At 38.1% G+C, this 23,301-nt stretch overlaps 2 protein-coding genes across 5 annotated transcripts in view; one reads left to right on the top strand and one right to left on the bottom strand.

Annotated features, from left to right (window-relative positions):
• Positions 1–21,945, bottom strand: part of Setdb2 (SET domain bifurcated histone lysine methyltransferase 2) — a 39,943-nt gene extending 17,998 nt beyond the window's left edge. Inside the window, exons 1-6 of one of the 2 annotated variants that reach the window (XM_055617203.1) lie at positions 21,720–21,945; positions 18,724–19,075; positions 10,257–10,382; positions 8,756–8,821; positions 5,478–5,574; positions 1,500–2,051 (exon numbers count right to left, since the gene is read on the bottom strand). In XM_055617203.1, coding sequence (XP_055473178.1) covers positions 1,500–2,051; positions 5,478–5,574; positions 8,756–8,821; positions 10,257–10,382; positions 18,724–18,739 — 857 coding nt within the window. In that variant the 5' untranslated portion in view covers positions 18,740–19,075; positions 21,720–21,945. Of the gene's footprint in view, positions 1–1,499; positions 2,052–5,477; positions 5,575–8,755; positions 8,822–10,256; positions 10,383–18,723; positions 19,076–20,692; positions 21,650–21,719 lie in introns of those variants that run through there. The other variant, XM_055617208.1, reaches the window with a different exon arrangement.
• A 134-nt stretch (positions 21,946–22,079) lies between these two features.
• Positions 22,080–23,301, top strand: part of Cab39l (calcium binding protein 39 like) — a 129,380-nt gene continuing 128,158 nt past the window's right edge. For all 3 annotated transcript variants that reach the window (XM_055617174.1, XM_055617179.1, XM_055617173.1), the window contains exon 1: positions 22,080–22,217. The gene's annotated coding sequence lies outside the window, so the exon portion shown is untranslated. The remainder of the gene's footprint in view (positions 22,218–23,301) is intronic.

The raw sequence follows: 23,301 nt of genomic DNA, 5'->3' as shown, positions 1-23,301 counted from the left end.
AGCAGATGCTCACTTGTTGACAGCCTTAGTTCTGCTCTTCTACCGTAGATTAATTAAATAGTTATTGTCTGAGGCCTATCAGGACCCTGAATGCTTAAAATCTTGCATTACTACCAAAGCCTACTTATTTGTGCTTTCCCCATATACTCTGAAACACTGTCACGTGATAGCAGAATTAATCTGCCCTTGCATGCTTTATTTTCTTGCATATCATTACTTGTGTTGTTTGGGGCCACTATTAAGTGAAATAAGCCTTACTTGGATGTATTGCAAGCATGGCACTTGATCTGATAATCAATGTGGCTGGTAAGTCACTAACTGGTTAGACAAAGAGAAGATTCACATTTCAAGTGGAGTACGCAGTTTAACACTCATGATTTGAGGGCACATGGAATTTTCCATCTAATGTTTATTATTATTATATTATTATTATTAATGTATATGGGTATTTTGTCTGCGTGTATATCTATGTACCACTTACATACCTGATGCTTACTGCCCAGGGAGGTCAAGTGGATCCCTTGGCGCTGCATGGGAATTGCCATGTGGGTGCTGACACTGAACCTGGGTCCTCTGAAAGAGCAGCCAGTGTTCTTAACCTCTGAAACATCCCTTCAGCACATTATTTTTAGACTACAACAGCCATATTGATTATCAGATCACGTGTCACATTTGCAATGCTTCAGAGTATGTGGAAAAGCACAAAAGACTCACTTTGGTACTAATACAAGACTTTAAGCATTCGGGGGTCTTTGAGTATACCTCTCAGATAATGAGGGAATTACCTATATTACCCCCCCCCTTTTTTGCTTAGTATAGGTAGCTAAATTTGCATAGAGTTAATATATTAACATAGAATACAAATCTACCCAATTATCTGCAAACCTACAAATGCATATATATTACATGTCTATAAAAGAAAATCCTTCTCAAGATCTTGATGTATTAGAACATGTTTTCACTTTCTTGATGGGATGTCAATACAATGGTTAAAGACTGGTAGTTGCGAGCACACTGACATTCCAAAAAATCAGCCAGGAATGATACTTAATTTGTAAATTAAAACAAGATAAAAATTAGGAACAAAGGTTTAAATACTGCCTCTCGAATCTGTCTGTTCTGTGACTTCTCTGAATTTATTTCTGAGACTAACTTCCTTACTTGTATGACAGAAATATACTACCTAACACACAGGTTTTTGTGATGATGACGAGAATGTATTTAAAGTGTTTGGGCATGCAAGACACTCATAAATGATACTGTAACTGCTATTACAACTATGGTACCATATAAAAAGAAATACTCTTCCTTAGAAGAAATAACTTTCAAATTACTATTTTTGGCAGTTATGGTTAATGAGACGGAGCATCTTTTCATCTATTTTAGACAATTTGTGCTCACATTTTAGACAGACAGAATGACGAACTGGAACACAGTAGGACTAGACAAATATGTCTACATTTGGAAGACGATTGGGAAAGTCATGTCTTTGTACTCACATGTCTACGCAGCCCTCAGAGCAGTCACATGAATCAGAAAAGATGCTGGAAAAGTTTAGATAATATGCTCGGGGCCATACTCTCTTTCTGTACTTAAACTGTGGAAGTTTACTACCATCAATTTCATTACAGAATGAAATTGGCACCGACTCCACTCCATTACTAATGTCCACTTCATAAACAACTCCCTCTTGCTTTGGGTAATTCCGAGTCAGCTGAACGTAAGTATTGAAGGAAAAGTTGTCTGTGTATAAAAAGTTACACTCTGTCTCAAGTAGGTAACGAAACACTTCCCCCATGTTTCTTAGACTCCGTCCACAGGGTGCTTTATAATTCACATGCAGGGCGGAAGAACGAGAGCTTGTCTTTGCGTGTCGTCTCTGGAAGTGGCATCTGATTGGTAGCTGCAGAGGGTTTTCTTCCTTCAAACACAGTGGTCTTTCCCTCAGACAAGCATTGGAGCAGACGTGGCGATGGAAAGGTACACTCAAATGGGGTTCCTTCTCCCCTAAATCTTCAGCCTTATTGTTCACGGGGAGGAATACTGTAGATCTATTAGAATATATAAATTATTAGTATATACCTCAAATGGATAGTTTAACTTCATTTCTAAAAACACTGCAAACTAAGTTGACTGTTATGTACTATATCTTCTTGGATAACAGTAAGAGAGCCTAGACTTTGAGATGCTTTAGGTATTCTCAAGGCATTTAAAGGTCAGGTTTAACTTAAGACAATTACAGGAAGCTTAATGGTAACTGTGATGTTCTACTAGGCTCTGACACAGCACACTGAGAGCCTGCACTTATTTAAGTGATGAGAATTGCATTTCTTCATGTATGATTTGTTAAGTCTTTGCCTAGCAAAACTAAGGCTAGCTGAAGAATTGGTTAAAAATTCTCTATAGTGCCTACAACTAAAAAATTTTAGCTGACCCTCCCCCACCAATATGTAATCTTACTGACATTCTGAGAACAATAGCAAACTAATGAAAGAAAATGGGACTGGTATTCACTTTAAGGGGGAAAAATATGAAAAAAAAATTGCATTTTGAACTCAGTTTTTAAACTTCTACAAAGAACATGAGTTTTATTTTACTGTGTTTACTATACATTAAAAACAGGTATTTTATTTACTTTTGTCTCAAAAATCCCCAATATGTCTATTACATACCTGTGTTTTCCTATGTAATAGACACTGAAACACAGGAACTTTCACATGATGAACAGTGATGTGAGTGGCAACTTCATGGTGTATTGCTATCTCTGTCATTCCTGTTAGTCTATACTATTAGAAACCAATTTTTGTTAATATTGCCATTTTTTTTCCTCAGGGGATAACCTCCTTCAATTGGCTACAGACACAATTTCATCAATGAAGTAGGTCTTGGTGTTTCTGGATCTCAGTCTTATGGGTAAAACAATAAACTATCAAAGATTTGTCAATCTTTAAATTTTGGAACTATTTCCAATTTCTGTGTGTTAGTGCTTTGATGAAAATCCTCAGACATAAATCTTTGACCGAGTTCCTGATTATTCTTATATCCCTTTAAGAGGAATTACTAGTCAACAGAAATCCACATAAAAAAATAGATTAATAAAAAAAAAAGAATATAAGACTATTTAAGAATATATTTTCTTATAAAGAACCAAATGAGAACTACAGAAATCCCACAATAAGAACATTATCCAAACTTCTGTACTAGAAGATAACTAAAGTCTGACATAGTCTAGTAAGCATAAGGTCACACCCCTATGATGATCCATGCCTTCCTTTAAAAAGCCTGAGAGGTCAGGAATATAGTGCATTTTAGCATGCATGCATTAGGCCTTAGGTCAGATATCCAAAATGGTAATGATAAAAAACTAACAAAACTAAACAAACAAACAAACAAACACCAACTTCTCCTGGAGAAAGCACCATACTGCCAGGAGAATGTAAAGTTGTTCCGTACATTATGATGCTGGGCACAAACAACGCAGCCCTCCTGAGACTTCCTCGGAGGACTATTAGGAGGGGTGAACACTCATGAATTTTCTATCCCTTCCAGGTCCTCTGTATGTCTTCTAGCTCAAAACTATCCTTCTCAAAGATGTGAAAACCATGCCTTTGGGGAACAAAAGTAATTTGGGGAGGGAAGCATCAATTATAACTTTAACCTCAAAAGATTACATCAAGGGATATTCAGAACATGTTTAAAAGAAGAAATGGAGAGAGAGGATTTGCTTTGAAAATATCTGTAAAACTGTTAATATTGGTACAAAAATTATCTTTGAGATCATTTGTTGAACATAAGCATGATTAAGTCAGAAATTTAAAAAGTAAAGAAGTAGTAATTAAAAACATCTAGAACAATTATATTTTATTTGTATAACTTAAGTTAGGTCTTCCAAAAACACATGCTTCTTTGTCAAGTACTTGAGCGAGTAGGGGAGGAAGATCCCAAGAATCAAGGCAAACCTGGTCTCAAGAAAACACCACCACAAAGAAAAAAAAAAAAAGTCAAGATGAAGTTGGACTTTCAGTCCTTAATAAAATGAACTGTAAAAATAAAACCTACATGTACTCCTATAACCATAAACTTAGGAAGAAGAGGTAGGACCAAGCTCGTCTTCAGCTCCATTGCAACTTCAAGACCTGTGTGGGCTATATGAGACCCTATCTCTAAAGAAGGGAAATGAAAAAAGAAATAAAAAGAACTGCAGCCTAGAGGTAATAAAGATTAGCTATCCATGTGATTCCATGGCATGTATTATGACTATCTCAGAGTCTCCACTCCTGTGAGACAGTACCAAGACCAAAGGCAACTTGAGGAAGGTTTATCTCAGCTTGCAAATTTCAGAGCACAGTCACCACAGAGGGAAATCAGGCAGAAACATAGTGGCAGCTGCTTTCTGGCTTACTCCTCAGAGCTTGCTCTGTTTGCTTTCTTGTACACCCCTGGACCACCTGCCTAGGGATGGCACCACCCAAAGTAGGCTGAGCCCTCACACATCAATCATTAAGAAAATGCCCTGTAGATCTGCAAATGTTATGGAGGCATTTTCTCAATTAAGATTCCATCTTCCTAGACATGCCTATAAAACCCAAAGAGCACAATGACTTCAAAACATTTACAATTTATTATAAAAACTAATTCTCTACCTAGAGTATCTTCTAATGTTATGGGCAGAAATTTTTGTGAAACATCTTAGATTAGAATGGTTGGGTCTGTGTTTAAAAACTGAGGAGATTTTATGCTGTACCATTTCTAATTAAAAGCAAAGTCTTTTGAGCTACAGTGAGGGATGTTATAAGAGTGTGAACTTAGATTTCTGCATGTGCATATTAAATTGTTTTGAGATCAAATTACATTGACATCTCAACTGAGAGGCAGAGGTCACAATTCGAGGCTAGTCTCAGCTGCCTAGTGAGACCTTATCTGAAAAGCTAAAACCAACCAACCAACCAAACAAACAAACAAAAAAACCCTAAAGCTATCTTTACAATTTATAACTACAAATTACATGCAATAGTGTTTATCTACAGTCTCCACAGACATAAAAGTAAAAACTTTTTTAAGGGCCAGTTTAATTTTAGTTTGAAGAAAAAAGACTGGACCAATAATTTGGGAATTTCAGCAACATTTGGAAGTTCTGGTGCTGGCCACAGTGTCTGTCAAGTATGAGATGTGCTCTTGTACAAGTCTCTTGAAAGCTGAGGAATGTTCATTGAACTCAGTGGGGGAGAAGGGGTTACACAGCACAACTTCTTCTCCTATGCAATATTCTTAAAGCTGCTGTCAACACTGAGCTGACACTGGAGGCAATTTTAACATGCCAACTATCTGGGGATTCTTCTCAAAGTTGATTTGGCAGATTTCAGTTGACTAATAAAACCCAGACATCTTATGCTAAATTTTATAAAAGGGGTTAATTACTTAGGGGTATTTAGTACATAGCATATAAGGGAGTATCAACATCGATAATATATACATACAGAATGGTACAGTCCCCAGGAAGGGAGTTTTCACATGATGTAGAGGGAGGTGCACTTGATTTATTTTCCTGTTCATTCTGAGTCATAGGCATATGATCTAGGGGAAAAATACAAATACGAGCAAGAAAAAACACAAAGTTAAAAAAAATTCACTAAAATAGTCAAATAATATCTTCACTGATTAGAAATTCTATCCAAACAGAACACTAAAATTTATAAAGACACTAAGATTTTGAGACTCAGGCATAAGATTGTCAACATTTTCAAAAGCATTAAAAAATAATTCAGAATTTAAAACTGTTGAAAAAAACTACTGGAGAATGAGTTTGATATCAACTTAATCAAAATCATAGTTGTTTAAGGTGAATATTAAGCATTGGCAGTTTTGCCTGTATTTTATAAACAAATGGCATAGGGTTTTAAGGCCTTTAAAAGTCATAACTGTTAGGTTTAGTTATCTTTTGCTTCCTCATTAATGTACAACTATGCATTGGAGGAGGCAGGATTTAAGGCATTTGATTACCTCTTTTGGTCTGTTTGTTGTTTCTAATTTCCTTATATATCTTTTTACCCCATTCTATTTTTTCTTTGTTCTTTTGTGTGGGGGAAACAGCATGTAATTACGGCTGTAACTAAGCAAGGGAAGAAAAGGCAATTAGTAGTTTAATCAGTATCTAGGGAGTAGAGACTGGCTTGTTTTGATCTTAACACTAGACTTTTTGTTTTTCTATACTGGTAGGTAGTTATATGTCTTAATAAAATTGTTGCAATTCAAGTGAACAGACTATATAAAACATAAAATCATGACATAGCATTTCTGTTGATGACGACTCCAAACAAAAAACCCAACTGAGTTGAAAATAAGTTGTTTTAGAAAGGAAAAGAAACATTTCTCAGGATTAATTCCTTGTTACCAGCTCCTCCTCCTTGTCTTCTTCTATAAAACTACTATAATCTCTGAAGGGTGTGTTCATCCTGAGAGGGTGCAGAGGTGATACAGTAGCAAAAGATTGTTTCCTGCTGAAATGTTTGAGAATCAACACATGCTTTTTTTTTCTTTTGAGAATCTATTTTCTCTTAACTATTCGAAAACGGGTCCTCAAAAGAAGAAGGAAAGAAAAAAAATAAAGTTATAAATCTTTTCTTTCAGGAGTTTAAATCGGGAAGGCTGACTTATCATACAAAAATAACAGGATGTTAGCATTATGTCCATACAGACACTACTTCCATCTATAGTACATCTATCACATCTATTTTCCTTAGGGCTTGTTTACCTTTCAGAATTCTCATCTGCATCTCTGTTCTTCCAATCTCTTCTAAGAACCCACCTGTTTGTCCAGAAGTGTCCTCACCCTATAATTAATACACCTGTATACGTTCTAGATCGCAAAATATCTTTATGCGTGTAATTTACAGACCCCAATCCCAGACACAGAAAAAAGTTTCTTTCTCTGTAATCCCAAATGTTACTGAAGAATACTGTGAAAGTTTTTTTTTTTTTTTTTTTTTTAGAGAATATCCTAAAAATACACATTAGCACTGAAATTAAAAATAATGAGAAAAAATTTCCCCAAATACACTGGTGATAGAGTTAAAAAAAACCTTAAGGCTCCAAATTTTGATAATAAAGCAAAACCCAGCAAAGTTTGTTGAGACTATCTAAAAGTATAAGTGAAAATTTGATAAATGCACTTTCAACACATAAAGCAAAGTCACGACAAATTAAAATTTATGGAATGATAATACTAATAAAATCACTTCGAACTGTCTTTTTTTAGTCTTAGTATATTTGGCGTAACAAGAATTGTATATTTGGTCTCCCCTAGTTCCTGATATAATTTTTACAATCCTTTTAATTTCCTGAGTGATAGGGAGAGAGCAGAATCTTCTATTATAACATTTGGTCTGAGTTCCAAACACTTCTAAATGCTTTGAACCTCCAGGGTGATGTTTATCTAGATTGCTACTGAGATGACTCCTAGCTAGAATCCCACGGGAACTTTACCATGGTTGCTGTTCCACTAGGAAACAAACAAACAAACAAACAAACAAACAAAAACTAAGCATATTTACAGGGTTGGAATATTCAGACTGAATCAAGTTCAGGAAGTAAGAGAGGTGGGAGATAGTCAATCACCAGTGGCCAATGATTTATGCATTTGAGCCTATGTAATGATTTCTCTACAAATGCCCTAAAATAGGGGAGTAAGAGGTTTTAGGTTGGTGAGACATCCATATACTAGGAGGGTGGCATACTCCCCACACTTGAGACTGGAGTACCTGCATTCAGACTCCTCATCTCCCACATGCTTCTTCACCCTGCTGTTAATGTGCATCCTTTATAACACTTTTCATAAATGTTCTAAGTTCACGCTAACAGGATGAAATGCATTTCCTTGAGTTTCTTGAGCTATTATAGCAAAAATTTTAAGAGATTTATTTTCATATGATATGTATATATGTATATCTCTGTGTAAAAGAGTATTTGCACTCGAGTGCAGATGCCCACAGAGGCCAGAAGAGGGTGTCAGAGCCCCTGGAGGTAGAGTTACAGGTGAATGTGAGATGCCCAACATAGGTGCTGGGAACTGAACTGGGGTCCTCTGGAAAAGCAGAAAACAATCCTAACCACTGAACCACCTCTCCAGGAAATCATTAATCCTATGGTGGGTACTGGAAACTCAGCTGGTTGCCAGCTGAGTCACCCAGAAGTAACAGAGGCCCAGGGTTTGTGACAGACATTTCAAGTAAGGGCCAGTCTTGGACTATTAACAGCTTAACATGTGTCACCTCACAGGCAGCTACTGGAAAATGGAAACTTGCTTGCTGTGGAAAATACACACATCTGATATCAGAAGCCTTATGAATAAAGTTTTTCTTTGTTATCTTTGATCTTCTTAAACTGAGTATGCTTAGCTCTTAGAAGACTGATGATTTGAAATCAAGCTGAAAAAAAAAATCTATTACCTAACTTATCTATAATGGAATGTACCTTCCTAACAGTGCTCTTTATGGAAAATAGGTCTACAGTGCTTTAGACTCTTAGAATTTTATCTGCCCTCTATATAACGTTCTATGAAGAAAAGACATAAACTTTCATTTTTCTTAGATACTTGGTAGGAGTGTATTCCCTGTCTCTGGAGGGGTAAGACTTTTCATGAAGGAAGCTGTGGTTCATAAAATTAGCAATATGAATCTTATGTGTCATTTCAAGCACCTTTAACTTGACAGATTAAGATTGTCAAGGAAAGAACAGAAAATAATAGGACTGGACATACCCTTTTCCACTGTTGAACTGTTCTTAATAGTTGCTTCATTTACTAAAACCATTGCTTGGATGTAGTCTGTAAAGAGAGAGAGAAGGGGGTTATAACACAATTACCATCACTTCTATTTAGGTTACCAGCTACAATACTAAACAATCAACATTTAATTTTTACACCTTCACAAAGAGAGCCTTATTATCATCTGCCATAGAAACCAAAGAAAATGAGGCTGGGAAGTTAGCTATTTAGGTCAATTAACTAAAACTGAGAGCTGTATTCACCAGACTTAGACTAAAAACTTATCAAAATTTACATATATTTTACTCACAAAGGTTTGAGAAATAATCTTCAAAAATTTAAAGTGCCTTTAAAAAATAAACAATAGATTGTCTGAATAAATAAACAATAAACAAACAATAGTGTCTGAAATGCCATTAGCATAGTATAGTGTGCTGAGAGAAAAAAAAAAAACCTGGCAGTGACATGAGGAACCTGCTTCCAAAGAAACTTTAAACCTGTATCTCAGCTAAATCTACATATGCATTATTGGATAGCTTTACCTCATCTCTCTCACACAGTTATAACCCTGTTTCAGGATAGGTTAAGAAACATAAGAATGCTTCTCTTCCCACTTCTAAACAAAACTGTAAAACAAAAAACAACAACAAAAAGTAAACAAAACCCCTCCCATAACTAGTCCCCTTCTTCTGGTTTTCCTTTAGAATATCAAGGGCTACAGACCACCTGGTGAGAGCAACTGAAAGTGTTGACCATTGGGGACATCTTTATTTTGCAAGCCTATAGCCTAATGAGCTAGAGGAGGATCTTACATTTACAGCTTCATGCTCTACAATCAACTAGGGATGAAAACACATAGAAAAATAAAAAACTAAAATTTTGCTTCCTCAAAACTAGTATAGTAAGTTCTGTGTGAAGCTGGTAAAACAGTATATATTACTACAGAAAGCTTGAAGCAGGCAGGTTTTATGCTGTTGTATGTTGGGCTAGTAGCTAGGGCCTTACACATGCTGACCATGCATTCTACCACTAATGAATCATATATGCACCAGTTGTCTAAATGATGGAAGAGACAAAACTTCTGTTGAACTTACGCCAAACTTATATATGAAGCAATTATTATTTATGCACCATCCTTTCCGCCCACTTCAAAGACATGAAGATGCAAAAGAAAAAAGTATATACAGAGGAGAAAAAGTAGCCTGATTTCAGCTACTAGGGAGACTATAAAGGAAGGGAAGTGCTTAAGCCCAGATAAGCATAGGAGTTCTGGGCCACACATGGCAGAGGGGATCTTTTGTAGCTACTATCTAACTCAGGTTTACCCACTTTTACAGGACGTATGGGAAATGCAAGCTTTTAGAAGCAGAGCATGCATAGAGGAGATAAAACTTATATTAGGGTCTTGCTGTTTGTAATAAACAATAGTAGAATTATACTACATTTTCAGTATATAACATTAGTAGAAAGCATCAGGAGTTTTCATTTTTCATACCTCCATTTGTGGCAGACCCATCTTTTATCTTCTGTTTTAGTGACTGTAGCACATCTTGTGTTTTTTCAAATATAAAGTCAACTTTACCATCATGTTGTAGCTCCATCCAGAAAGTCTTTGCATCACCTAAATAAAAGTGAATAATCTAAGAGTTTAATAGAAATACACCAATTTCCCAAAGCACAAGTTACAGAAAAAACACATAATTTCTAAACAAAAATTAAGAAATAATTCGTCTATCATTATTCTTGAGGAAAAAAAAGATTTTTTAAATTAAATTTTTATTTTTTTAATATTACAGTTTATTAACTTTGTATCCCAGCTGTAGCCCACTCCCTCATTCCCTCCCAACCCCACCCTTCCTCCCTCATCTCCTCCCTGCCCCCTTCCATGTCCATGGATAGGGGGAAAAAGATTTTAATTATATTTCCTTATAAAGAACTAGACATCAAGACTATGACCCAAGTGTCTTGCCTATTACCGCTAAATTTAAAATATACCAGAAACTGGTGCTGGGGATGTAGCTGAGTTGATAAAGGAGTGCTTGCGGCCCATGTCTGATCCCTGAATTTTATTATCTTCAGTACTTTATAAAACTTTATGTGGTGTGAACACCCTAAAAACCTAGCACTTGGGAGCTAATGGCAGGAAGATACATTTCAAGGCTGCATTGTGAATTCAAGGCCAGCATATGTTATAAGACATTCTATCTTAAAAAAAAAAAAAAAAATCGGAAAGTTCAGTGACACTGTTTCTTAAGTAGAAAACAGGTCAGAATCACAGTGGGGCATATGTGTCTTCAGCATTTCCAAAACACAAGCTCTACTGTGTGTAGAAGGAGGATCATTTCAGAATGAAACACTCCAATGACCACTTAAGTAACTGAATATCTGACAGTTTTACTTTTTATGAAGTCTTTTATAAAAAAATCTTTTAAAAACTCTTTTATAGGAGCAGGAGAAGTGGCTCAGTGGGTAAGAGGGTACACTGCTCAGCCTCTCACCCAGGGGACCCGATTTTGGTCCCTGGTGCTCATGTCAGGCAGTTCACAACTCCAGCTCCAGAGAGCTCAGAGATCTGGTGTTTCTGGTCTCCACAGGCACCTGCACTTACGTTCGTTCGTTCTCCCTATCTCTGTTTCTCTCTAACACACACTTAAAAATACTAACAAAATAATTTTAAAGTCTTTTTTTATTAACTTTACCTTGTTTCTGCACGAAATTTACAAAAAGTAAGGGCCATCATTTTTGATATACAGGAAACTAATATCTTAGCCAAAGCTTTCAAGACATTTTTTCAAGTTAAAAACAAAGAACACAAATAATCAAAGTTAACAAAAACCAAATCTCTTGTTTGTGTTATATTTAACAGTATCAGAAAACTCCAAAATGTCAAACCCAGAGGCAGGGAGATCTCTGTGGGTTTCAGGCCAGTCAAGGCTACATAGTGGAACTCTGTTTCAAAACAAAAACACAACAACAAAAATATAAAGGTACTTAACATTAATAGGATCTTTTTTAAAAAGGATATAATAATTGTAGTTTAGGAGGGCCACTTGAATAGTTATTGGGAACATTAGGGTGTTAGTTCAGTTACATAAAATGTATAACTTAACTTATTAAAAACTAAGCCCTTGGGGGCTAGAGAGATGGCTCAGGGGTTAAGAGCACTGGCTTTTCTCCCAGAGGTCCTGAGTTCAATTCCCAGCAACCACATGGTGGCTCACAACCATCTATAATGAGATCTGGCGTCCTCTTCTGATGTGAAGGCATATATGCAGATATTGTATGCACAATAAATAAATAAATTAAAAAAAAAAAAACAACTAAGCCCTAAACCTCCAAGTTTGACAATGGAAGTGGAATCTCTATAGAAAAGAGGTTAAGTACTCTGATTCTCAACTCCTACTGGGAAAGACAGCTTTCCCAAAGCAGCTCTCTCGTTAATTAGGACTACTGCCAATTAGCCTCAGGAGGGGTGCTGTTTCTGATACATACTCCACAAGATGAAGCCTACTTTTAATTCCCCATAGCATAGCTATAAGGTTTTAAGGTATGAAATGAAAGACACTTGAGCGGACAAAATGGATGACAAGTGGTACTTAAGTGTCCAGGAGGGGCCATGTAACCAAGATTGTGCTAAATAACTTTACTTTTATATCTAAGGCTACTCAGGCGAAAGAGGGCTGGGTCTAAGCATCTTGTGCTGTGATTAGATAAGCATCTTCTACCACTTAGAAGCCAGCATGGTAGCACATACCTGTAACCCCAGTACTCAGAAGGCTAGGGCAACTGAGGAAGGAGAATTACAAGTCTGAGGGCGACCTGGTCACTTTGGGCTACATAGAGAAAAGATCACTCAGGCAGCTGTGAAAGACTTAAGAATGACTTACATTGTTCTACACCAGACAACGGTATGGATAATAACAATACCTATTGAAGTGAAGGTATAAAAGTAGGTGGGAAGTTCAGAGAGGCTCATTATGTAAATTGTATATAATCTGAGTAAAATTTGATCCAAAAATATGCAAATTTTGGAGATAAAAGCATACCAATGCATGCTGAAGCCACAAAATAGGAATGATTTGTTTCAGATAGCATTAGGAGGAACTGTTCAAAGAAAGAAGGGGAACAGTCATAACAAGATTTGCTCAGATGTATCTGGCTTGAATTCCTGCACAGCTGCCCCCTAAGCTGTGTGACCAAATCTATAAAATGGACAACTGCGGCTGGGGAAGTAATTTACTTTATGGACTGCTTGCCCAGCATGTAGCCATGGGCCTGACCCCTAGTAATGCATAAACCATGCACAGTGGCACACACCTGTAAATCCTAGTTCTCAGAAAGTAGAGGCAGGGGGATCACAAGTTTAAGGACATCCTCAGTCACACAGTTTGGAGACCTAACAGCTTCTATCTCAATAAGCTAATGTGTAAATCATAATATTAGGGATTAAGCTTCAGCTATGGGATTTTAGAGATCAGATCATTTCAGTGCAGAAATATGTAGTGAAGTAGGATTTCTCTGAGTCCCTACAATCACTAAACTATCACTGATAGATAACCAACACAAATTAATGCTTTTTAAAAGGCAAAACTACTAAAGGCATGCAATGGGTTACTGTCAAAACGCTTTCCTTCATGGAGTCAGTACTCCATACTAGAGATTTACCCTTATTAGAGGCAGATGTCAAATGGGAAGGATTTAGAAATATTTAAAAACTGCTTTCAAAAAAAAAAAAAAAAGCTATACATGCATAATGGATACTATTTAGCCATCAAATGAAAGCTTGTCATTTGTAACAATACAGGGGGGAAAACTGGATGGTATTATGTATAGTGAAGTGAGTCAGGGACAAAAAGCTAAGAAGGAAATGATTACAACTCATGTTGGCTATGAGAGAACTAATCTTGTAGAAGCTAAGAACAGAACAGTGGTTATTCGCAGGGAGGGGACTGTAGGAGGGATGAGTAAGGTTGATCACCCAGTCCCAAGTAACAGTTAGAAAGGAGTTATGGTGGTCTCCAGGACAAAAGGGTGACTACAGGTTACACATTGTGTTTTTAAAAGCTCAAAGATAAATGTTTAATGTTTCCACAAAAATGAAATAATGTTTGAAAAATAAAATTAAAACAAAAGTTATTGGATCCCTGTTTTAAGAGAGAAGATATATTTATCCAAATCTGAACATTATTCAATATACACCTTCATTCACACATTTTATGTTCCCTATAGTTACAATTTCATGTCAATTAAAAATTCAAGAGAAAAATTTAAAATAAATAAAAATACCTTTTGTAGTATCAAAATCTTCTGGAATCAACACAACTTTGCCATGGTCTGAGGACAGAGGCAGTGATGCCCAAAGGTATTTGATCAAAACCCACTGGTGTGCTTTATTGTGCCTCATGTGGAATATTATTAGAAAGGCCACCATGTTTTCACTGAATTGTTCTGACAAGAAGTACTTGAAACAAAAAGACTAAGTAGAGTAACTGCTTACTCTTGGAGCTGATTAGAGAGACTATGGCAACACAGTTTAAGAAAGCAGGGGTTGAGGCTATAGCTCAGTGAAGCATGCTAAGCATGAACTGGGGAACAGGTTCAATTCCCAGCATGCCACACACAAATTAATAAACTTAGGAAAACAGAGCCAATCAAAGAAAACACTGAAACTATCTACCCGGACAACAATCAATGTAACTAAGCAGCTCACATGCATTCGTTATGGGTTTTAAATTAAGCACCATTTTTTATGGCATTCTTTTCTATCAGACTCACTTTATTTTTCAAATTTAAATGTATTTTTTATAATTTATTCACTTTACACCCTTTCCCCTTCATTCCTCAGAAAGGGGGAGCCCTACTCCCCTACCATCTGACCTCAGCCCATCAAGTCTCATTAGAACTGCCTGCATCCTCTTCCTCTGTGGCCTGGGGAAGGCCATCCTTCCAGGGGGAAGTGATCAAAGAGCAGGCAACAGAGTCCATGCCAGAGACAGTCCCTGCTTCCCTTACTAGGAAACTCACATGGAGACTAAGCTGCCATGGGCTACATCTGAGCAGAGTGTCTAGGTCCCCTCCATGCATGATCCTTGGTTGGTGCATCAGTCTCCACAGGTCCTCCTGGGCCCAGATTTGTTGGCACTATTGGTCTTCTAATGGAGTTCCTGTCCCCTCCAGGCACTTCTATTCCCCCACTCTTTTCTACGACTCCCTAAGCTCTGTGAGTCTTAGCATCTGCTTCAATGACCTCCTGGGTGGAATCTTTCAGAGGACACCTATGGTAGGCTCCTGTCCTGTTCCCTCTCTTCAACCACTTCTGGTGTCTATTCTATTTGTTCTTCTGAATGAGAATTAAGCATCCTCCCTAGGGTCCTCTTTGTTATTTAGTTTCTTAAGTTCTGTACCATTCCTGGGCATATATCCAAAAGATGCTCCACCATACAACAAGAACATTTGTTCAACTATGTTCATAGCAGCTTTGTTCATAATAGCCTGAATCTGGAAACAACCTAGATTTCCCTCAACTAAGAATGGACACAGAAATTGTGGTACATTTACACAATGGAATACTACTCAGCTATTAAAAAACAAGGAAATCAGAAAATTTTCAGGCAAATGGATAGAAGCAGAAAAGATCATCCTGAGTGAGGTAACCCAGAACCAGAAAGACACCCGTGGTATATACTTACTTATGAGTAGATATTAGCCATATATTGCAGGATAAATATAGTACAATTCATACTGACTTTATTCACAATGTTTCTGCCCAGAGACTAACTGAGTGATATAAGGAAGAACATGAATGACTTTCACTTCACTGTAAATACAAAATCCAGTATAAATTACTACATTTTAAATGATTTCAGCCCTTTGCTTCCGATCTTCACTTATTTGTACAATTTGTGAATTTTCAGTTGTAATCTATTATGCAATAAGAACACTTGACCTTAACTAAAAGACCAAGAAGCAGTAATAATTTAAAACCGTAAATAGTTGAGTATATTTTGAAATATAAACAGGTACTTGAAGACCAATGTAGTACACTGATGTTGCTACTAGCCTCCAGAATGAGAGAATATTACTTGATACTTCTGTCTGTCCAAACCTAGTTCTTATTCAGCTAAGTATGACTACTGCAGGAACATATCCACAGTGAAAGAAGTATAAGAACTTTAAAGAAGATAAATGTTGCTATACAAGAAGACTTGAAAAGTCTTTGTTAGGGTTTCTATTACTGCAATAGAATACTGTGACCAAAAAACCAAATTGGGGAGAAAGGGTTTATTTGGCTTATGCTTTCATATCACTGTTCATTATTGAAGGAAGAGAGAATAGGAATTGAACAGGGCAGGAACCTGAAGACAGGAGTTGATGCAGAGGCCAGGAGGGTGCTGCTTACTGGCTTGCTTTTTGTGGCTTGCTCAGCCTGCTTTCTTATAGAACCCAGGACCACCAGCCCAGGGACCGCAGCACCCACCATGGCCTGGGCCTTCCCCGACTGATCTCTAATTAAGTCAATGCCTTACAGGTGGGTTTCATGGAGGCATTTCTTCAATTTAGGCTCCTTCCTCTCTGATTACCCTCCCTTGTATCAAACTGATGCACAAAACCAGCGGTAAAGTTATTCACTAAATTAATTATGAGATACTGAATAAACACTGCGATAATGCCTTATATATACATGGAGAAGCTTTGGGACACAGGGCTGTCCTGATGGGCCCTAGGCCACACATGCCCCAGGTTCGCTGTGAACACAGCTCAACATCAGGTAGTAAAGGTTATGACTCTGTTTTTCAGTTTTTTGTTGTTGTTACATAACCTAATTGTGATGTTCTCAACTTTTGTAGGTAAGACTATGTTGCAATGTCAAAACACTGCATAGGCCTGGTGGTTCCCCAAGACAGCTCTGAGTCTACAATCAGCAAAATGGGGCAGGGAGAACTTTGAGAGTCCCCAGCTTCCTTTAGAGAATATAGAAAATCTAACTGTCTTTAAAGGAACACTCAAGTGGCTTGCAGAGTAGCTCAGCAGTAGAAGGCTGGCTTACTAGGTGTGAGGCTTGGGTTTTACGCCCAACATCATATACACATGTTAACAATAACAGCAAGGCACTTGCTTTTAGTTTGTAGATGTTAACTGATAGCACAAAGGTACTGGGTGTGCAGCTACTGATGTCTTGTCATGAACTGAGAGTGTCACTACCCTTCACCTGCCACTGTGATCTCTGCTATTCTTTTTTTACTTTAAGGACTTCCCTGATGGAAGCTGAGGAGCTAGCACAATCAGTAAAGTGCTGGCCCTGTAAGCATGAGGACCTGAGTTCAATCTCTAGAATCATGTTTTTTTTTTATTGCTAGTTTTTAAAATATTTTTAATTTTAATTTTTATTATTTACACTTTATTCACTTTGTATCCTCCTATAAACCCCTTCCCTCCCCCTTCTCCACGCATGCCCCTCCCCAAGTCCACTGATAGGGGAGGTCCTCCTCTCCTTCTTTCTGATCCTAGTCTATCAGATCTCAGCAGGAGTGACTGCATTGTCTTCCTCTGTGGCCTGGTAAGAATGTTCCCCCATCAGGGTGAGGTGATCAAAGAGCAGGCCAATCAGTTCATGTCAGAGGCAGTCCCTGTTCCCATTACTACGGAACCCACTTGGACCCTGAACTGTCATGGGCTACATCTGTGCAGGGGTTCTAGGTTATCTCCATGCATGGTACTTGGTTGGAGTATGAGTCTCAGGAAAGACCCCTGTGCTAGAATCATGCATGTTTTAAAACAAACAACAACAACAAAAAGTAGATGTAACGATGTACATTTTGAACTTGTGCTTTCTGGCCCATCAGCTAGCTAACTTGGTGAACCATAAGACAACGAGAAACCCTGACATAAAATAAAATTTTAAAAAATAAAAGGCAAGATGGGTGGTACCAGAGGACTCATACTCAACGTTGACTTCTATTCTCCAGATACACATACACACAATCTCCCCAATTAAGTTACAAGTAAATTACAGCCATTTGTACAACCATTATAACACAGTAGCTGTCTCAAGGGAAAAAAAAAGGAATATTTAACTCATCAAGGTAAATGCTAAGTTAGTCATTCTTCAAAATAGAGAACTATTTTTAAAAGCATCTCAAATAAAACTGTAGCTTTTCAGTTTTGGATGCTTAGCACATATTTTCTTGAAAATGAACAGTGACCCTATAACTAGAAGGATAAAATGACTAATAATAACAAATTTAAATCCCTAAGTGAATAATTACATTTCAGAAACCTTCGATTTACCATAGCAAGCCTGAAAAATTCTCAACGGTTAAACACCGATTAAATGATATTAGTAAAAATAGTAGCAAATGTGATGAAAATGTCATTGTTTGGAAGACAGCCATAATTTATGGAGCTGTTATTTTACAAATGGTCATTAAATAATGGACATAAAGACTCACTCAAAGTATAAGAGAGGGTGGCTGGAGAGATGGCTCAGTCTGCAAAGTGTCTACCATGCAAGTATGAGGACCTAAAGTTTAGATCCCCAGCACCATGTCAAAATCTGGGTACGGTGGTATGTATTTGTAATCTAAATCCTGGGAAAGGTGAGATAGGTGATTGCCCGGCGCTCACTGGTCAGTCAGTTCAAGCAAATTTGTGAGCCCCAGGCCTCATGGGAAGACCTGTCTCAAAAAAAAAAAAAAAAAAAAAAAAAAAAAAGAGGGAAAGGAAAAAGAGAAAGGAGAAAGAAAGAAAGAAACAGGAGGATACCCAATCTGGATATCTGACATCCATAAGCATACACACCTACACAAATGTGTATGTACACCACACACACACACCAAAGGGATAGGAGGAAAGAAAAATAAGTAATGACGGTGAAAAATTCTGAAATTATACAATTTAGAACAAATGAACAAATGTCTACAAACATTTAAACACAATGTTTAACAATGATTTCTTTGACCTACCATTTTTTTCTCCCATCTTTTGGTGTTGCTTATATAAAGTTCTTCAAAATTAAGTTATTTAAAAAAAAAACACTTTGATTGGAGATTAACTGGAGTTCAATTGGAGTCTCTATGAAATCTGTATTCTTCAAATAGAGCATATCCTTAGATTGTTTCGTAATATTTTTTTGATACTTGAGTTTTCAAATAGAAACTGTGCTTGAAGGGACTTTCAGAATGACCACTATTCCAAGAAAAACAGGCACAGCATCTTCATCAATGCCAAATTGATAGCTGGATCAGGACTACTGATAATGTCTTCTTAAAAATCAAAATTAATCCCATGTTTTGGTCCACAAACGCATGAAACATTCTGCAGAGAAAATAAGAACGGTGCATATTTACAAAGAAAATATAATATGAGGAAAAAATACTGTTATAACAACAACTCTATCTTAAAAAATAATATGAAACATTATGAAAAGAATATACATTAACTGAAAAAAATCTACAAAACACCAAAATTAGAAAAAGCAGAGAAGAATCACTTATAATCCTTTGCCCATATATTACTTTGCATTACTAATTAACAATCTATCCCTCTTAATGCTTTATAGACACTTTAAAAACACAGGAATATTACGGTAACTGCCTTATATACTGTTGTGAGGATAAGAGTATCGCTTAGAATAATATTTGACACACAGGAGGAATTCAATAAATGTTAGCAATTATCCTCTCAGTATATAATTTTAAAACAAAATTTGCATTTTAGTTTGTATGCTTTTTTCTTGCTCACAAACATTACTTATTCTTTCTGTAATCACTAATATTAGTTTTATGTTATTAAATGGCTATATTCTATGCTTTGGACAACAATTTTCATACATTAAAGGTTTTAATAAATTGTTAACAAATTATTAATTATTGATACAAAGTTTTGGTTTTTTATTTTTTTATTTTTATTTTTTTGATACAAAGTTTTGCATCAGGCATTTAGATTTTATTTTTTAAACTGTCACACATAATACTGGAATGTGCATTTTTCTGATTATTTCCTTAGGATATATATATCTAGTGATGGAACTAAAAAATTTTTTTTGAATTATTAAGGTATTAGTCAATACATGGTAAATTTTCATCTTTTCCACACTATAAACCAGAGGAATGTTAGAAGACTTTAATCATAAGTAAAACAGGGAACTCTGAACAGACATAGTTGGTAAGGAAATGAAACATGAAAATCTCAAGATAATGTCAACCAAAATCATAAAAAAGGATGGCAGGAAATTCCCCAAAGAGATGAGAGCTCTGTCACAGATGCACAAGGTTGTATTGTGAAAATGAGAAGCAACAACAAGCCCACTAAACTGCTGGGATTGTGCTTACGAGAACTGAATATTTTAACATTTTAAAAACAAATGTGAATGTATTTGATATCCTCACAGGGCTAAAGCAATGTACAATTCTGAAAAATAACCAATTAAGTATCATGGATATGAAAACAGTTCCTAAACTGCAGAGGTGAAAATAACACAACAGACTGACAGGAAAACCATTTAATACCCTTGAAAATCATATTTAGTAATTTATGGGGAAAATAACGGAAAAAGGTGATAATGACCAAGAATTTCTCAAAACAGGAAAAAAAAAATAAGCTGTTGTCCACTGAATGCCAAGTAGAACACAATTTTTCTGTTTTTCTCTTTTGACAGCAAGGGTGGCCTTAAACTTCTGCCCCTTTCGCCTCTTCCTCCTGGGATTAACTCCATGTGCCACCACACTGGACTCAGTGAGGTGCTTGGGACCCAAACCAGGGCTTAGCACAAACAAGGCAAGTATTCTGTCTGAGCTACAGCCTCAGCCCCAGAACATGCTTAACACGCACCGCAGGTGGTTATACGCTTCAGAATACCGGAATTTCTTAGAAGCGGAAAAAAAAATCTGTTAATCAAAAAGGAGTATGTATCACACCGGTCATGAGACTCACCAGAAACGCCAACTGTTAAAAGGTAAACACCAACCAGAAACTGTACTTTCAAGACATGCCACCTCTCCACTGTAAGTCAAGGCCACAGTCGGCCGACGGCCACATTGCCAGGTGGCCTTCCAGGATGGTCTACTGACTTCATCAGCACTAACAGCCTGTGGTCTCAGCAAAGGGCAGGTGGAGACAGGGGCACCAGCTGTTCAAGGTCGTCCTCCACTAGACTGGGCTTTCAGACAGCCAACAACCACAAACTAAAGAACGAGCACGAGCTCTCACCAGTGTGGCTTGAAAGCTACGACTTACCAAAGGAAAAAACAATTACCGAAAAAAAAATTGCAAAAACAAAAACAAAAAATATATTAAGAAGAAAATTTAAACCACCAGTTTATCTTCTGGACAAATTACTTCACTCTCAGCGAAATTTTTATTTTGTTTTGCTTTTTGAGACAAAGCTTTTCTGCGTAACCCTGGCTGTCCTGGAACTCAGTTTGGAGAGAACTCAGATCGGCTTGCTTCTGCCTCCCCAGTGATGGGATTAAAGGCATAAGCCACCATCGGTCAGTGGAATTATTAAAATTTGGTACTCTTCCGGTCTCAAGCTTTCATCTTGCAGAAAATAAAGCCAACTTCATTTACATCTAAGTTTCCTTTTCAGTTGGGAGAAAAAAAGCAACTAAAAAGGCTAGATACCACTATCTTCTACGTTCTCTGACAGGCATGCCATTTTACGGAGAGTCAGTCAGGGGTCAGGCAGTTTTTAATTATTTCATGTGCTCCTATTAAACACACACAACAACGATAGGAACACGGCTTCTGAGTGATAGAAAGCATGTCATATTGTATGTGGCAGCCCAGCTTGAAGAGCTCACGCTCCGATTACCGCAATCTAAGGTTAAACGTGAGTTAACCTCCACGTTGGTCTTCCCGCAAGTTAACACACAGCCTTCTGCGGCGACTTTCCCGATCTCAGACTGTGGGTGGACTGTTAGATAACTTCACGAACTCACGCCCTGCGTAACCTTCTTACCTGTGGGACGGACCAGTGTGCTTCGAGTACCGCTTCTGCGATTTCTACTGTACTCCGCCCCCACAGCCCGTTACAGTCCAGCGGCTCAGGAACCTCCAGTCACGAAAGTGAACGCCCAAGCCAGAGGAGAAAAGCCCGCTGAGAGCCCTCCCCGGCCGCTTCTGTTACCAGGACAGCGGCGGAGGCGGGCTGGCACCATGCACAGCCTACTTCAGCCTCCAGTAAAGACGCGCCCTCTTCCACAGCCCGGGACCCACAAGGCCACGGCGCGCCCCGCCCTCCCAGCGCCGGCCGGGCGCCCATTGGCTGCAGCCGCTGCCGCTCAGCGGCTCGAACGCCTGGGCGTGTCCCGCGGTCTCTCGGCGCCCTTCCGAGCGCGCCGCCTCCTGATTGGCCAGCGACGCTCTCGGCCAATCTCGCGCCGTCCGCCGCGGCCAATAGGACTCTCCGCCGTCTAGAGAGCCGCATCGCTGGCGTGGTGGCGCAGCTGCTCCCTCGGTAGGTGTGTGGCTGCCATCTTGTGTGTGGCTACAGCGGTCCCTCTCCCGCTCTGCCGGTGTGTGTGTAGCTACTGGTTCTAGGAGACCCCTGAGGGTGACAAGTGTTGGGAGTGACCGGGAGACTTCGCTAGCAGGGACTCCTCTCGGTCGGAGCCTCCCCAGGGTGTGGGAGGCAGCCGAGGTGGCGGTGCGCCCAGGCTTGGCTTTGCTGGCTGTTAGAGACTTGGTGCGGAAGGTCTCGGCCTTGATGCCCTGGATGCCGAGAGTTCTCTCAGCAGTGTTTGTGGCGCGAAGATTCCCACCGTCCATCTCGGTCATGATTAAAGGAGGCTGGCTGCAGGATGCAGAGTGGAAAGGCCGGCTTTGGAAGGGAGACGTCTCACTGCTCTCCGGGTCATAGAGAACCTTTTTTTTTTTTTTTTTTTGTCAATTTGCCAGAGACCTACTGCTGAACGGTTGCCCTTCTGGAGAGTTCTCTGGAGTGGCCCTTTAGATTAAGGCATAAATGGACTTTAGGTTGTGTGAGAGTAGTTTTCTTCCTAAGTGTGCGGTAAGCATCCCTTCAGTGATTAAAAAAACAAAAAAACAAAAACCAAACCGAAAGACTAAAAAGTGTTGGCTGCAGAAACGGGAAGTGAAGGGAGAATTTTACCAATTTTTTGTGTGAGACAACCTTCTGATTCGCTTCAAATTATACGTTGCTCAGGCTGAACCCATCCTTCTGCCTCCACTGCCTAAGTTCTCGGTTTCCAGGAAAGCCGCATCATAGAACCTTTACTTGTTTCAAGAGTTTATTTTTTTTACTTCATAAACTTTAATATATAAAAAAAAAAACCTTTGAAAATAAAAAATTCGCACACCAAAAGTTAACCAAACCCAATATCAATACAACTCAGTGAACTTCTATATAATTAAAATTGGCACCCAGAGCTTCACATTAAATTTCACATGTATTGAATATGTTTTATACATTAGCCCACAACCAAAACCGTAAGAAATCCACCACAGCGTCCTTGGATCTGCTGTGCTATGAGTGCTGGTTTTACCATGGATTCTGTTTTCAATTTGCTGCAGGCTGGGAA

The sequence above is a fragment of the Psammomys obesus genome, unplaced genomic scaffold (assembly GCF_907164565.1).
Source record: "Psammomys obesus unplaced genomic scaffold, mPsaObe1.curated_primary_1811, whole genome shotgun sequence".
Taxonomy (NCBI): Eukaryota; Metazoa; Chordata; class Mammalia; order Rodentia; family Muridae; genus Psammomys; species Psammomys obesus.
The sequence above is the reverse complement of the archived record's forward strand: the minus strand, read 5'-3'. Positions and strand labels throughout refer to the sequence as shown.